Source organism: Pseudophryne corroboree, chromosome 1 (genome assembly GCF_028390025.1).
Source record: "Pseudophryne corroboree isolate aPseCor3 chromosome 1, aPseCor3.hap2, whole genome shotgun sequence".
Classification (NCBI taxonomy): Eukaryota; Metazoa; Chordata; class Amphibia; order Anura; family Myobatrachidae; genus Pseudophryne; species Pseudophryne corroboree.
In genome coordinates, this window is record NC_086444.1 from 768,576,774 (window position 1) to 768,591,943 (window position 15,170).

The 15,170-nt window shown below is 42.1% G+C and overlaps 1 protein-coding gene across 3 annotated transcripts in view; it reads left to right on the forward strand.

Annotated features, from left to right (window-relative positions):
• Positions 1–15,170, forward strand: part of PDLIM5 (PDZ and LIM domain 5) — a 386,619-nt gene that overhangs the window by 363,344 nt on the left and 8,105 nt on the right. For all 3 annotated transcript variants that reach the window (XM_063917416.1, XM_063917425.1, XM_063917436.1), the window contains 2 exons: positions 9,476–9,656; positions 12,101–12,221. In XM_063917416.1, coding sequence (XP_063773486.1) covers positions 9,476–9,656; positions 12,101–12,221 — 302 coding nt within the window. The remainder of the gene's footprint in view (positions 1–9,475; positions 9,657–12,100; positions 12,222–15,170) is intronic.

The following is a 15,170-nucleotide window of genomic DNA, read 5'->3' on the forward strand; positions in this document are numbered from 1 at the left end:
GCGGAGCAATTGCCTATTATAAAGTTGTCACCCCCTAGGGAGTCGACACCTGAGTGGATGAGCTTATGGAAGGAATTGCGTGACAGTTTCAGCTCTTTACGACAGACAGTTGACGACATGAGACAGCCGGCTACTCAGCTTGTGCCTGTCCAGGGGTCTCAAACGCCATCAGGGGCTTTAAAACGCCCGTTACCTCAAATGGCAGACACAGACACGGATACTGACTCCAGTGTCGATGATGAGGAGACAAACGTGACTTCCAGTAGGGCCACACGTTACATGATTGAAGCAATGAAAAATGTATTGCATATCTCTGATAATACAAGTACCACTAAAAAGGGTATTATATTTGGTGAGAAAAAAACTGCCTGTAGTTTTTCCTGTATCCGAGGAATTAAATGAAGTGTGTGATGAGGCGTGGGTTTCCCCCGATAAAAAACTGATAATTCCTAAAAGGTTATTGGCATCGTACCCTTTCCCGCCAGAGGATAGGGCACGTTGGGAAACACCCCCTAGGGTGGATAAAGCGCTCACACGCTTGTCTAAACAGGTAGCACTACCCTCTCCTGATACGGCCGCCCTAAAGGAACCCGCCGATAGAAAGCTGGAGAATATCCTAAAATGTATATACACTCACACGGGTGTTATACTGCGACCAGCAATCGCCTCAGCCTGGATGTGCAGTGCGGGCCTGGCGTGGTCGGATTCCCTGACTGAAAATATTGATACCCTAGATAGGGACAGTATATTACTGACTATAGAGCATTTGAAGGATGCATTTCTATATATGCGTGATGCACAGAGGGATATTTGCCGACTGGCTTCAGGAGTTAGCGCGCTGTCCATTTCTGCAAGAAGAGGTTTATGGACGCGGCAGTGGTCAGGTGATGCGGATTCTAAAAGGCACATGGAAGTATTGCCTTATAAGAGGGAGGAGTTATTTGGGGTAGGTCTATCAGACCTGGTAGCCACGGCAACTGCTGGAAAATCCACATTTTTACCCCAGGTAGCTTCTCAACCTAAGAAGACGCCGTATTATCAGGCGCAGTCCTTTCGGCCCCATAAGGGCAAGCGGGCAAAAGGCGCCTCATTTCTGCCCCGTGGCAGAGGGAGAGGAAAAAGGCTGCAACAAACAGCCAGTTCCCAGGAACAAAAGCCCTCTCCCGCCTCCGCAAAGTCCTCAGCATGACGCTGGGGCTTTACAAGCGGACTCAGGCACGGTGGGGGCCCGTCTCAAGAAGTTCAGTGCGCAGTGGGCCCACTCGCAAGTGGACCCCTGGATCCTTCAGGTGGTATCTCAGGGGTACAAATTGGAATTTGAGACGTCTCCCCCTCGCCGTTTTCTAAAGTCTGCTTTACCGACGTCTCCCTCAGACAGGGAGGCAGTATTGGAAGCCATTCACAAGCTGTATTCCCAGCAGGTGATAATCAAGGTACCCCTCCTACAACAGGGAAAGGGGTACTATTCCACACTATTTGTGGTACCGAAGCCGGACGGCTCGGTGAGACCAATTTTAAACCTAAAATCCTTGAACACTTACATACAAAGGTTCAAATTCAAGATGGAGTCACTCAGAGCAGTGATTGCAAACCTGGAAGAAGGGGACTATATGGTGTCTCTGGACATCAAAGATGCTTACCTACATGTCCCAATTTACCCTTCTCACCAAGGGTACCTCAGGTTTGTGGTACAGAACTGTCACTATCAGTTTCAGACGCTGCCGTTTGGATTGTCCACGGCACCCCGGGTCTTTACCAAGGTAATGGCCGAAATGATGATACTCCTTCGAAGGAAGGGAGTTTTAGTTATCCCTTACTTGGACGATCTCCTGATAAGGGCAAGATCCAGGGAACAGTTGGAAGTCGGGGTAGCACTATCTCAGATTGTGCTGCGCCAACACGGTTGGATTCTCAATATTCCAAAATCGCAGCTGATCCCGACGACACGACTTCTATTCCTAGGGATGATCCTGGACACAGTCCAGAAAAAGGTGTTTCTCCCGGTGGAGAAAGCCAGGGAGTTATCCGAACTAGTCAGAAATCTCCTAAAACCAGGCCAAGTCTCAGTGCATCAATGCACAAGGGTCCTGGGAAAGATGGTGGCTTCTTACGAAGCAATCCCATTCGGCAGATTCCACGCAAGAACCTTCCAGTGGGATCTGCTAGACAAATGGTCCGGGTCGCATCTTCAGATGCATCAGCGGATAATCTTGTCACCAAGGACAAGGGTGTCTCTCCTGTGGTGGTTGCAGAGTGCTCATCTTCTAGAGGGCCGCAGATTCGGCATTCAGGACTGGGTCCTGGTGACCACGGATGCCAGCCTGAGAGGCTGGGGAGCAGTCACACAGGGAAGAAATTTCCAGGGCTTGTGGTCAAGCCTGGAGACATCACTTCACATAAATATCCTGGAGCTAAGGGCCATCTACAATGCTCTAAGCCTAGCAAGACCTCTGCTTCAAGGTCAGCCGGTGCTGATCCAGTCAGACAACATCACGGCAGTCGCCCACGTAAACAGACAGGGCGGCACAAGAAGCAGGAGGGCAATGGCAGTGGGGACTTCACCCAGAAGTCTTCCACATGATTGTGAACCGTTGGGGAAAACCAAAGGTGGACATGATGGCGTCCCGCCTCAACAAAAAACTAGACAGGTATTGCGCCAGGTCAAGGGACCCTCAGGCAATAGCTGTGGACGCTCTGGTAACACCATGGGTGTACCAGTCAGTGTATGTGTTCCCTCCTCTGCCTCTCATACCCAAGGTACTGAGAATCATAAGAAGGAGAGGAGTAAGGACTATACTCGTGGCTCCGGATTGGCCAAGAAGGACTTGGTACCCGGAACTTCAAGAGATGCTCACAGAGGACCCGTGGCCTCTACCTCTAAGAAGGGACCTGCTCCAGCAGGGACCCTGTCTGTTCCAAGACTTACAGCGGCTGCGTTTGACGGCATGGCGGTTGAACGCCGGATCCTGAAGGAAAAAGGCATTCCGGATGAAGTCATCCCTACCCTGATCAAAGCCAGGAAGGATGTAACCGTACAGCATTATCACCGTATTTGGCGTAAATATGTTGCGTGGTGCGAGGCCAGGAAGGCCCCTACAGAGGAATTTCAACTGGGTCGTTTCCTGCATTTCCTGCAAACAGGACTGTCTATGGGCCTAAAATTAGGGTCCATTAAGGTTCAAATTTCGGCCCTGTCGATTTTCTTCCAGAAAGAACTGGCTTCAGTTCCTGAAGTTCAGACGTTTGTCAAGGGGGTACTGCATATACAGCCTCCTTTTGTGCCTCCAGTGGCACCTTGGGATCTCAATGTAGTTTTGGGTTTCCTAAAATCACATTGGTTTGAACTACTCACCACTGTGGACTTAAAATATCTCACATGGAAAGTGGTAATGCTGTTGGCCCTGGCTTCAGCCAGGCGTGTCTCAGAATTGGCGGCTTTATCCTATAAAAGCCCTTACCTAATTTTTCATACAGACAGGGCAGAATTGAGGACTCGTCCTCAATTTCTCCCTAAGGTGGTTTCAGCGTTTCACTTGAACCAGCCTATTGTGGTACCTGCGGCTACTAGGGACTTGGAGGACTCCAAGTTGCTGGACGTAGTCAGGGCCCTGAAAATATAGGTTTCCAGGACGGCTGGAGTCAGAAAATCTGACTCGCTGTTTATCCTGTATGCGCCCAACAAGCTGGGTGCTCCTGCTTCTAAGCAGACTATTGCTCGTTGGATTTGTAGTACAATTCAGCTTGCACATTCTGTGGCAGGCCTGCCACAGCCAAAATCTGTAAATGCCCATTCCACAAGGAAGGTGGGCTCATCTTGGGCGGCTGCCCGAGGGGTCTCGGCTTTACAACTTTGCCGAGCAGCTACTTGGTCAGGGGCAAACACGTTTGTAGAATTTAGCAAATTTTATACCCTGGCTGAGGAGGACCTGGAGTTCTCTCATTCGGTACTGCAGAGTCATCCGCACTCTCCCGCCCGTTTAGGAGCTTTGGTATAATCCCCATGGTCCTTACGGAGTTCCCAGCATCCACTAGGACGTCAGAGAAAATAAGAATTTACTTACCGATAATTCTATTTCTCGTAGTCCGTAGTGGATGCTGGGCGCCCATCCCAAGTGCGGATTGTCTGCAATACTTGTACATAGTTATTGTTACAAAAATCGGGTTATTATTGTTGTGAGCCATCTTTTCAGAGGCTCCTCTGTTATCATGCTGTTAACTGGGTTCAGATCACAGGTTGTACGGTGTGATTGGTGTGGCTGGTATGAGTCTTACCCGGGATTCAAAATCCTTCCTTATTGTGTACGCTCGTCCGGGCACAGTATCCTAACTGAGGCTTGGAGGAGGGTCATGGGGGGAGGAGCCAGTGCACACCAGGTAGTCCTAAAGCTTTACTTTTGTGCCCAGTCTCCTGCGGAGCCGCTATTCCCCATGGTCCTTACGGAGTTCCCAGCATCCACTACAGACTACGAGAAATAGAATTATCGGTAAGTAAATTCTTATTTTTTAATGTTCCTATTTAAATTGCACTGTGGCACCTATCTCTGAGCAGCCATTCTCTGTGATTCCGGATAGTTGTCCTTTTCTGAGCAGTGTTTAATATTGTGTTATGTTTGGTGTGCACGGCAGACAGCTCTGTAATGAGCAGTCATCTCTGACCACCAACATCTGATTGATGCTCCAGAATGATATGTGCTCGGCCCAGTTGTGGAGCACCAAATTCAAGTCTAGTTCCTCCCTGGTCAAGCAGGGCACCTAAGAATCTATGTAACTGATGTATAGTCCAGTGGTTCCCAAATGCAGTCCTCAAGGCACCCTAACAGTCTGCGTTTTAAAGATATCCATGCTTAAGCACATGTGATTTAATTACTTTAGTTCCTAAGTTAGCTTGATTATACTATCTATGCACAAGCATGGATATGCTTAAAATCTGAAGTCTTCGGGTGCCTTGAGGATTGCATTTGGGAACCACAGATACAGTCATTTCGTGGTGATGCAGCACAAAGGGCTGATGATAGAGGAGTTACTTGATCCAGAGGTTAGTGATGGGAGATTTATTTTATATTTGTTAAGTTTCTTATACAGTGCAGCATACTCCGATGAGATTTGAGTTTATAATGAGAGAGGATTGTTTTTTTAATTGTTACTTAATGATGGAGGGGGCATTTGATGATCTGAGAGAAAGGATGGCTAAAGTGTCAAAGGGGCATGTTGATAGAAGGATGATGAGGCAGTAGTAATGGGATGGAAGAAAGGATTGAATAGAGACAAATTGCCAATTTCAGGAGTACAGGCTTTCAGAGGGGAAAAGCAGGATATCAAAAGTGGCAAGGCCCCCACATAAATGAGAGTACTAGTATACATTTTTCCCCCAAGCAAGTAAAACATTGTGCTTTTCCCGCTGCTGCCACACACTTTCTTGATGCTTTCTCTGTTATATAAGTAGCGCATCCACTTATTATTTCTTTATTACTGCTAGTGGTATTAGAGCATGTCAGATTCCAAGTCTGTTTGGGGAAGCTATTGGGATCCCGTCCCCCATAGGTCTTTATAAGAGTGCAACTAGCGGTAAGATGAGTCAGAAATGACCCCCCTATTAATTGATTAATTAGCAGAAAAATTAGTGTGATTATGTATTGCAGTTTGGTAATACTTTTATAACGTGTATTACAAAAGTAGATTCATCTTTTTCATGCTTAAAACATTCCAGTACATTGCCTCAGATCATATTTAAATGACTGCAGCTGGTTGCTTTAATGCAATTACAGGTCATGCCCTTGTTGGCAGCAATACCTTGAAGTAAAGCGGGCAGTTGTATCAAGTGACCAGTCTGAACACCTGTTCTGAAGCCAAACTACATTCAGGACATGGATGCCTTGCTAGACAGAATGCAAAGCCAGACGTGATCCTTCTGATAACAAACCTTTTTTGTTAGTACAATTAATTATTGATTTTTCCCCCCCTTTTTAATTTTTTAAATGTTCTCAATAGCTTTTGGTAAGATACTGTATGTGTATTTCATGCACGTTCATAATTTCCTTGCCGCAAAAAAGAAATGTGTGGATAAGATTATTTCGTTTTGTTTAAACAGAACTGTTTTCAATGTAGATAGTTGGAAAAAAAATATATAAACCAAATATTTTCTAGAGCCAGTTAACCTCATTCCTGGCCCCTTGATGCTGTATGGAGTATTAATGACTGTTCTCAATGTGAAAAGTGAGATGGGAGATGAAAGCAATTTGCACAGCACATTATAATATACAGTATGAGGACTAGCCGTCATTTAATTTCAAATGGACATGCAGCAATTTATAACCATAACCATAACCATACACACTCTTTTTTCCCATCTCTGCATTTTTAAACTAGGACTCCAGTTTGTCATGCTTCATAATATGGATGGTAACCTTATGTAAGGGTTGGTGATCTAGAGCGTGACTCTGATTACTCTGCCTTCTACATAATCCCTTATTCACCTGGAGTTGAACTTGGTTTTCTGACCAGAGAATGTCAGCACTGTAATCTTTAGAGAGCCATCATTGTGCAGGGATTCTGTTGCCGAAGACTTTTTTTTCTCTTTTGTATCCTGCTCTAATATTCCTTCCGTAACATTTCCACGCTCTCGAGGTTCCATTTTCTAGGTAGCAATGTCTGTCTTTTTAATACAGATAGAAACTCAATCCTGTCTGGAACAGGAAAACCTGTCTTCTTCAGTGTCAGTCTTTTGTTAATGAGTCTGTTAAATTAGCCAGTGCTGACACTCAGAGAAGAGAGCACTTTGTTATACATAAGGACTTGTATTGTTGCTTCTGTATACATAGCTGAGAGGACACTGGTGTATAAAGGTGCATGCAGAGTGGATGGGGCTATCAAGTTAGTTTAGTGTTTGCTCATTCATTCTCTAGGGCCTTCCAGTGTGAGCAGTACAGCGATTGAGATTTTAAAAAGAACTATAAAATGTGGGATAATTTGTTTTCTTTTTTTTTTTATAAAAATCATTTAAAGCTAAAGGGCATGAGTAGAGAAATATAGGGTTTAGTTACAGCATCTTTATCTTTACAGTAGACTTTTTGTAAAACTGCAGATGGTTCAGTTTGTACATAGACACTGATGTGGAGTTGAATGTTTGCCCTCTAACTTGTGTTTGCACTATGCATCACTTCTCCACTCACGGTTGAGGGGCGTAACTGTTCTTTAACTGGGTGTTCTCATATAGGCATAGTCCATTGCAGGCTATACAGAGTGGGATGTATACATAAATATGCCTGTTTTCAAGCATGTCTTTTGCATTAATAATATTCTTGAGTGCACATGCGCGCTGATAATGATGAGTAGCATACAAACCTGCCAGTGCTGTAAAAGGATGGTAGCATGCCCTAAGTGCATGATGTCGTGCAGAGATGACATGGACTCCAACTCCAAGAAATGCAGCGAGCAAGGAGCCGTCCTGAGGAAGCTCCGAGCAGCTGTACCGACTGCAGGGTACATATGGGTGGCACTGTAGCAGCAATCCTGGCTGTAGCACTCTGCTAGCCAGAAGCAAGGGATGGAGGGCCACAACATGCCACCCTCAGTGCCTAGTGTGCCATGTGATGACATCGCTCAAACATCTTTAGTTTGCACCCTGAACTCTGCATCTGGGCTTACACATGCATATTTTTTACATGCACAGTGTGGGGAGGGGGCAGGTTTAAGCTGTAGGAAAAAGGGGGTAGGTTTAGGCAACACCCAGTTGGGTTAGATTCAGACTGGAGGAGGTGGGTGGAGGGTTAGGTTTAGGCTGTGTGAAGGAAAGTTTATGGTTAAGGGGGGCATTGTGGAAAGTTAAGTATACTTACCTTGCCCCGGTCGAGATTCTCGCCATGGGGATGCCGCACTCTGTATTTTAAAGGCTGTCTGTATCCCGACCACCGGCATTTCAGACCCAACCCGAAAAGAATAGTTCTTATTTTACAGTGGTCTGTTTGTATGATGTCAGGTGAATGTTGTTTTTATACAAGCACCTTTCAGTGAATATGAATAGAATAGCTTCTCCTCTGGTCTCCATAGAAACCGCCACCAAATAGACCACACTGGCGGATTTCATTTAGAAACTGCTGGTGGTTTTCGGCGGTTTCTAAATGACACAGAAACCACTTCTTATTAAAGATACATTCAAAATGTGTTCCACTCTACGTTTGCAAGTACTAATTTTCTGAGCATGTGCTGAGTAAATTTTACTCTAGATGCGTTCTGCAAACGGGAAAGCATTCCCTTCTGCAATTATAGATGTGTCCTCATACACCTAGTCTCAATACATCATGCAACAGTACCACTCACATGCCTGCACTGATTAATGTGATATGCAACACTTGTATATATGTACGACTGGGTCTGTACATGGAGGAAATTGGCATGAAAAAAACGCTGCATCGTAGCATTTCATATATAGTTTCAGAGTCAGGTGCAAACAGATAAGTGTCGCATATCAAATTAATATAAATTAGCACGGTCTCATGAAGCTGTTTGTTTCATCCGGCTGTTTCATTTATGTGACAAAGATGCACATTCCTACAAAACAGATGATCGACCCTGGCCAAGACGGGACCTGGGGCGCCAAGCAAGGATGTTTGATGTGACTGCGGTAATAGTGTATGAAGGCACATCTGTAGGCTGTTGTGTAATATTTATGTACCGTATATTGGGGGTCATTCCGAGTTGTTCGCTCGTTGCAGATTTTCGCAACAGAGCGATTAAGGCAAAAATGCGCATGGTACGCAGTGCGCATGCGCTAAGTATTTTAGCACAAAACTTAGTAGATTTACTCAAGTCCGAACGAAGAATTTTCATCGTTGAAGTGATCGGAGTGTGATTGACAGGAAGTGGGTGTTTCTGGGTGGAAACTGACCATTTTCTGGGAGTGTGCAGAAAAACGCAGGCGTGCCAGGATAAAATGCGGGAGTGTCTGGAGAAACGGGGGAGTGGCTGGCCGAACGCAGGGCGTGTTTGTGACGTCAAACCAGGAATGAAATGGGCTGAGCTGATCGCAGTGTAGGAGTAAGTCTCGAGCTACTCAGAAACTGCTAAGAATTTTCTATTCGCAATTCTGCTAATCTTTCGTTCGCAATTCTGCTATGCTAAGATACACTCCCAGAGGGCGGCGGCCTAGCGTGTGCAATGCTGCTAAAATCTGCTAGCGAGCGAACAACTCGGAATGAGGGCCCTTGTAATAATGTTCGGTGTCTTAGCCAGTTTCATAGATGTTCACTTTACAAAAAAAAAGGGTACAACTGGTTTTGTAAATATATTACCTTGGAAGATATGTTTTTATTTGTTTTTTGTAGAAAGCGTAACTGCAGCAAATCCTCTGATACACTATAAAAGTTTGAGTTTTATGACCTCTTGTCTTGTTGTTTTTCTTGTCAGTCTTTGTCTTGTATAATTATGCCTAGTAAAGACAATGCTAAAGCTAACTATCCACCTGTTTTCTCTATACCAGAGGACCATTTTTGTTGGCTTTGGGTAAATCATGGCATCCAGAAGAATTCAATTGTGCTCACTGCAAGCAGAGCATGGCGGAAATGGGCTTTGTTCAAGAGAAAGGGGAGCTGTATTGCGAGATTTGTTACGAGAAGTTCTTTGCACCAGATTGTGCCCGTTGCCAGAGGAAGATACTTGGGGTAAGTAAAATGGTTGACAAACTAGATTCATAACAAATTATGGCAAAGAAGTATCTTCACACAATACAGAATTGTAAAAAGAGAAATATTTAGGATCAGCCAATTACTTTTGGCTTTAAACAACATTCAAACTGTTTCTTGGAAAGTGTTTGTTTTTTATTTTTTTATTTTTTTATGGGCCTCATCACAAAATTGATCATGGCACAGCTGGATGTATGTGGCCAGAATGATTGTCCCAAGTTAGAAGGTGAGCTGATTACTTGAAAACCCCTAGATCTGAGACACTGGGTAACATGAGAGGGGGCACCTGATTAAACAAATAAGGCAGGCATCCATTAGGGGCTTCTTTTTATTTCAATCTTTACATTAATTCCAGGAAAGTGCTCCTGAGTAAAATTTCTAAATTGAGAGGCTAGAATTTAAAACTGTCATAAAACCTATTATTTTTGTATTTGTTGCCTCTAAGACAAAATACATAATAAGCATGATCAATCAGGGAATACAGTATGCAAGAAACAGTTGTGAGCTTAAATTAATACTTTCAAAATGTTGTTTTTCTCTACTATATATCACCACGCAGGCATGTTTTTATTGTGATTCTCAACAATAGCAAATGCAGCAGACAAACTAGACACCGTAGGCTATCCACTTTCTCCAGCAAGACATTTGAGCTGCTAGGATCTGGTGTTAGCGTAATGATTTGGAGGTGTAGGTCTATGTAAGCCTGAGTGCCTTATCTGGAAATCAACTGCTTAAATAATAGAGATTTAATTAGGCAGCAGTGTTCCCTGTGTCTGCTCCAGAACCATTTTTTAGACAGAATGTCCGTGTAATTTAGGACAACAGCATTAGGCATATTGTACATTACATGATGTGAATCCATTAGTACTGCTCCCAAGTGCTTTTTTCTAGACAGTAGTTAGATGACGTTTCAGTGACACTTGCTGGTATAGCTGGAAATGCTCAGGGACGAGCAATAAATTATATAATAAATAGGCATACAACCCTTTAGCATAGATTGTGTTTTATAGATGGGTCAGAAGAAATCTGCAAAGACTTTAGCCGTTTCAGATGTAACGTTAATCAACTGTCTGTTACTAATGTTTATTCGACGGCGTATCCAGCCCAGCTGGAATAGTCATCTGTAAGAGTGCAGGAAACTTGTAACACTTCATCTTTCTTCCTACCAGTCTCAACACATTTCATAACTATTTGACCAGCAATCCAATGAGATGCCTTTTTTAAAGGTGCAGGGCCCGATTACTGCAACAAAGCTGCTTTTGGTGCATATAATAAAGATATTTATATAGCATATTAGCAGCAATGCAGATTTAGAGTATTATAAAGATATTAATTTCTAGACATTCTGGTAGCTTTTCTGAATAATAGAAGTCTTGACTAGCTACACTTTGGGCTTACAATTTGATAAATTATTTACATATATAGATTTTTAATTGCAACTTGTACAGCTGAAATCATGAGTTCCCTGACTGTGCTAGCTGTGGTCCTCATTTGTAAGTGTAAAGGCACCCTAACTGCTTTGTAAAAGAAAGAACTGTTGTTTGGTATGGCATTGCTATTAAGGCACACAGGAGTGATGTATGTCATAAAGAGACTACATGTGTGACTTTGACAAAGCATGTATAAAAGTGTTGTCTTTTAAAAAATTCTCACTTACAGTAATTTGTACTTGACTAAGTCATTCCACACAACCAACACGGTCATTTACATTAGCTTTGTGCTGAGCCGCTTTTTGCAAGCGGAAGAATTACACCACGTGCTTCAGCAATGTCAGTGACTGCTTTGGGTTCCAGGGAAGAGGCCAGAAACTTGGGGGAGGCTAATGAATAGAATTGGTATACAGTATGGAAGTACGGTGGGATGTAATCTTAGGGCGAGAAGAGGTTAGATTATTTTTTACATTCCAAAATGCTGTAGGAAGCTGATGGTGGCAAATAGGAGGAAATAAGATTTATTTTTTATTTTAGTTTTTTATTGGGACTAAAATGTAAAAATCATTCAGAGAATATTGAGGGAATTGAATTCTTGAAATCATCCAGTTATAAACCGGTTTGTAACAACCTTTTGATTTTTTTTTTTATTTGTTATTCTTGCCTTGTTTGCAGTATAGGTTATGATGCTGATCATTGAAGGGTAATAATGTCTTGACGCTTTGAAAATCATATATTTATTGATTCAGAAAATTAATCCGCACAATTACCAGAAATAAACACTTAAACATTTTTTTTTTTTAAATGAAGTGTCAGCTAGGCTGTGGGTACTTCAATAATTAATTAGATTCTCATGTAACAGGTTCTTAAGACTCCAAAATGAAAGCTGAGCATTTTTCCTGTAATATATCAAGTGCAATACACAATAACCCTCTGTCTACCATTTATATCCAAATCATTAATTGATCAACACTTCTTTTTCTTAACTGACAGGAAGTCATCAATGCTCTGAAGCAGACCTGGCATGTCTCCTGCTTTGTGTGCGTAGCCTGTCACACTCCTATTCGTAACAGCGTCTTCCATTTGGAAGATGGAGACCCCTACTGTGAGACAGGTATGTGTCAGAGCAAAGGCTTTATAATAAATTGTGTATGTGGTGTGCGTTGTAGTCATCAACAGTTGAACCTATCCTATACTCTGTGCAAATGATGTAGGTATATACTTTTGTCCAACTCTATATAGCTTGCATTTCTGTCCACATGCCTACACTTAATTTTGCCTATGTGAGAACGGCCTACAGCCTTGTAAGTGTAGATGCACTTGCCCTGCGTAAGGCTGAATTGTCCTTATGAGTGCTCAGTTTTGGTACATGTACATCCTGTAAACACGCAAAATACACTCCACAAACAGGTGTATGTTTAAATCTGCATCAGCCTCATTGCATGTTTGCTTTTCAACACATGTTCATTTTGACACATGAACATTAAACATATTAACTTTGTCAGACCAGTATTCCTTGATGGTCCTTCCATAGGTGTTGGGTATGATATGTCGACAGTCATAATGTTGATGTTGACCAGATCAACATTAATCATGTCGACACTGTGAAATATCGGCATGTTAGCATGTCATCATATCATCCTTGATGCCCCAGCGGTAACTTACCTGCTCCTGATGGCTGCAGCGCTCCAGCGGTGTATTCCCGATCCCAGGTCATGGGATTTTGATTTACAGGTCAGACCTTCAATCCTCCGGCGTTTAGGTCTTTCTCCCTTATCTCCAACCTTAACCATTCCTCTAGTGCCTAACCTTCCCATCCACAGCCTAACCCTAATGTCAGAATTCTGAGTGTTGACAAATTGCATGTCGACATTTTAACATCAACGTCCTAACAGTCGACATTTTGATGTGAACATTGTGAATGTAGAAATTGTAATTGTTGATCTTGTAACTACATCCCTTCTAAAGCAGTTTAAGGTGCTTAGACATGAAGGAAATTGCAAGATGTGAGCAAAACCGCACATAAAACGCACAGAACCTTACTACCACGCTAGAACTATCCTATTCTTTAGTTTAAATGTTCTGTGAAGATTTTGCTAATTTTAGTCTCATTTATAGATTAAATTAATCAAAGCAGTTCAGTATCATTGGCGTTACCTTTATTACAGTGTTTTGAAGTTTTCTGTAGTTTTGGTATTTTTTTTCCATTAAAAATATAACATCCATCCACCACCAGATTGTATCAGGTGCAAAATTCTAATTAATTTGCAGAGTAAAGATCTGGTAAAAAGAATGTCCATAAAAATGCCTCCTTTCCACCCATTTAGCTACAGTAATTCCTATCATCTCACTTATACAGTGGTATGTACAGTTAGGCTGGTCGGTGGCCTACTCCATAGCTGGCCCTGATCAAAATATATACTTGGGAAATCAGGTGTATCTGTGCAAATCAAATTGCACCAAAAGAAAATTTTAGGCAGTGATTTGGCCATTTTGCTTGTTTTAAATTAGTCCTATTGTTTTCATTGTGTTTAGAAGTGTTGGTTGAGGTAGATTACGGTGCTGACGTAAAAATATCTATTATCAATATAGAACAATAGAATAGGGAGATTCAGCGACCATGTTGTGCAATTCCTTCTCTTTATTATTTTTTATTATGTATTCATATTATTTGGAAGTAAAATAAATCTACCTATATATTTTTGGATGGTGTGAGAATACTTGAGCACCTGGAGGAAAGTTGTGGGGAAATAGGGAGTACACAAAATCGTCACACAAGGCCTAAGAGCAATGTTAAACACTATGCTACAGAATAAGTCACTCTACTGCCAGGAGGTTATATAAATAGTTTTGACGTGTGAACTGATATTGGGATGCCAATGTTTAGTCTTGATATTTGTATCCTATTTGTGGATAGTATAAAGTCAGTGTACAGAAAGTGGATCATCTTGATGATCCGTCATAAACACTATGGGATCAATGCACAGGTTACAACAGGTGAGTTTTGCAGGTGGGTCTTGTGCATTGTGGCTAAGCCACATACTGTATCTACATTTGTATCAGTCGTACTCAACTCTGTTGCATCTCCACGTGTAACTGTGCAATAATGGGTAATTTAGTTACCAATGACGTTTCAGTGCAACTGCTGGCAATGCAGAGTCCAGCGTAACAAGAAGATATGTGTGTTTTCAGACTGATATCTTGACCAGTGATCAGGCTGGTGCAAGTGTGCACTGATAGATACATTCAACTCTGCTTATGGGATAATATACACCTTTTCTCCTGTGCAAGCAATGCGGGGTAATTACGCCCGAACATTTTGGGGGGTTTTCTGTGTCTGTGTTCCAACTCCAACTGAATAACAAAAAAGGAAGTTAGCTAAAACAGCTGCACAGAATGCATTTGTTTAAAATTATAGTATTTTTTCTCTGTAATTTCTTAATAACAAATTTATGCTTACCATTTAATTATTGTATAGTGTTTTGTTCTGGTGCTCCTCCACTATATTATTATCTATATTTGATCTCCGTATAAAACACTGCATATACAGCGGAAATAACAGCATCCTATAAATAGACGAAGCAAGATGGAATAAACCACAAACATGCAATAATCTAAATGTATTTTCTAATTAAGCAAACAACTGCTAATATTATACAGACCCTATTGTTACATAGTACAGTTGGGTATTCACTTCCCTTTTAGACCTTTTGTGTAATGTTAAACCATAAACAGGATCATTTGGCATCTTTTAAGTCTTCCTGATTCTACAGCTTTTAATCTGTATTTTAAACAGTTCATGTACCTTTTACATAGGACCCCCTGTAATTTATACTAGTTTAACATTTGACCCTTGCTCATTCTTTTTCCAGAGCAGTTCTTGAACAAGCTTACAAGATTTACTGTAATACAGTGGGATAGTATGTTTCCCCAGAGCTTTGCAGGCCCCATGCTAAAGTTATTTCATTGTTAATGTTATTAGTGTTCTACTGAGACGGTGCTCTTGGTATATAAGTGGCCTCCTGGGTTATTTGATTTCATATTTAAAAATTAAAAAAGCAGG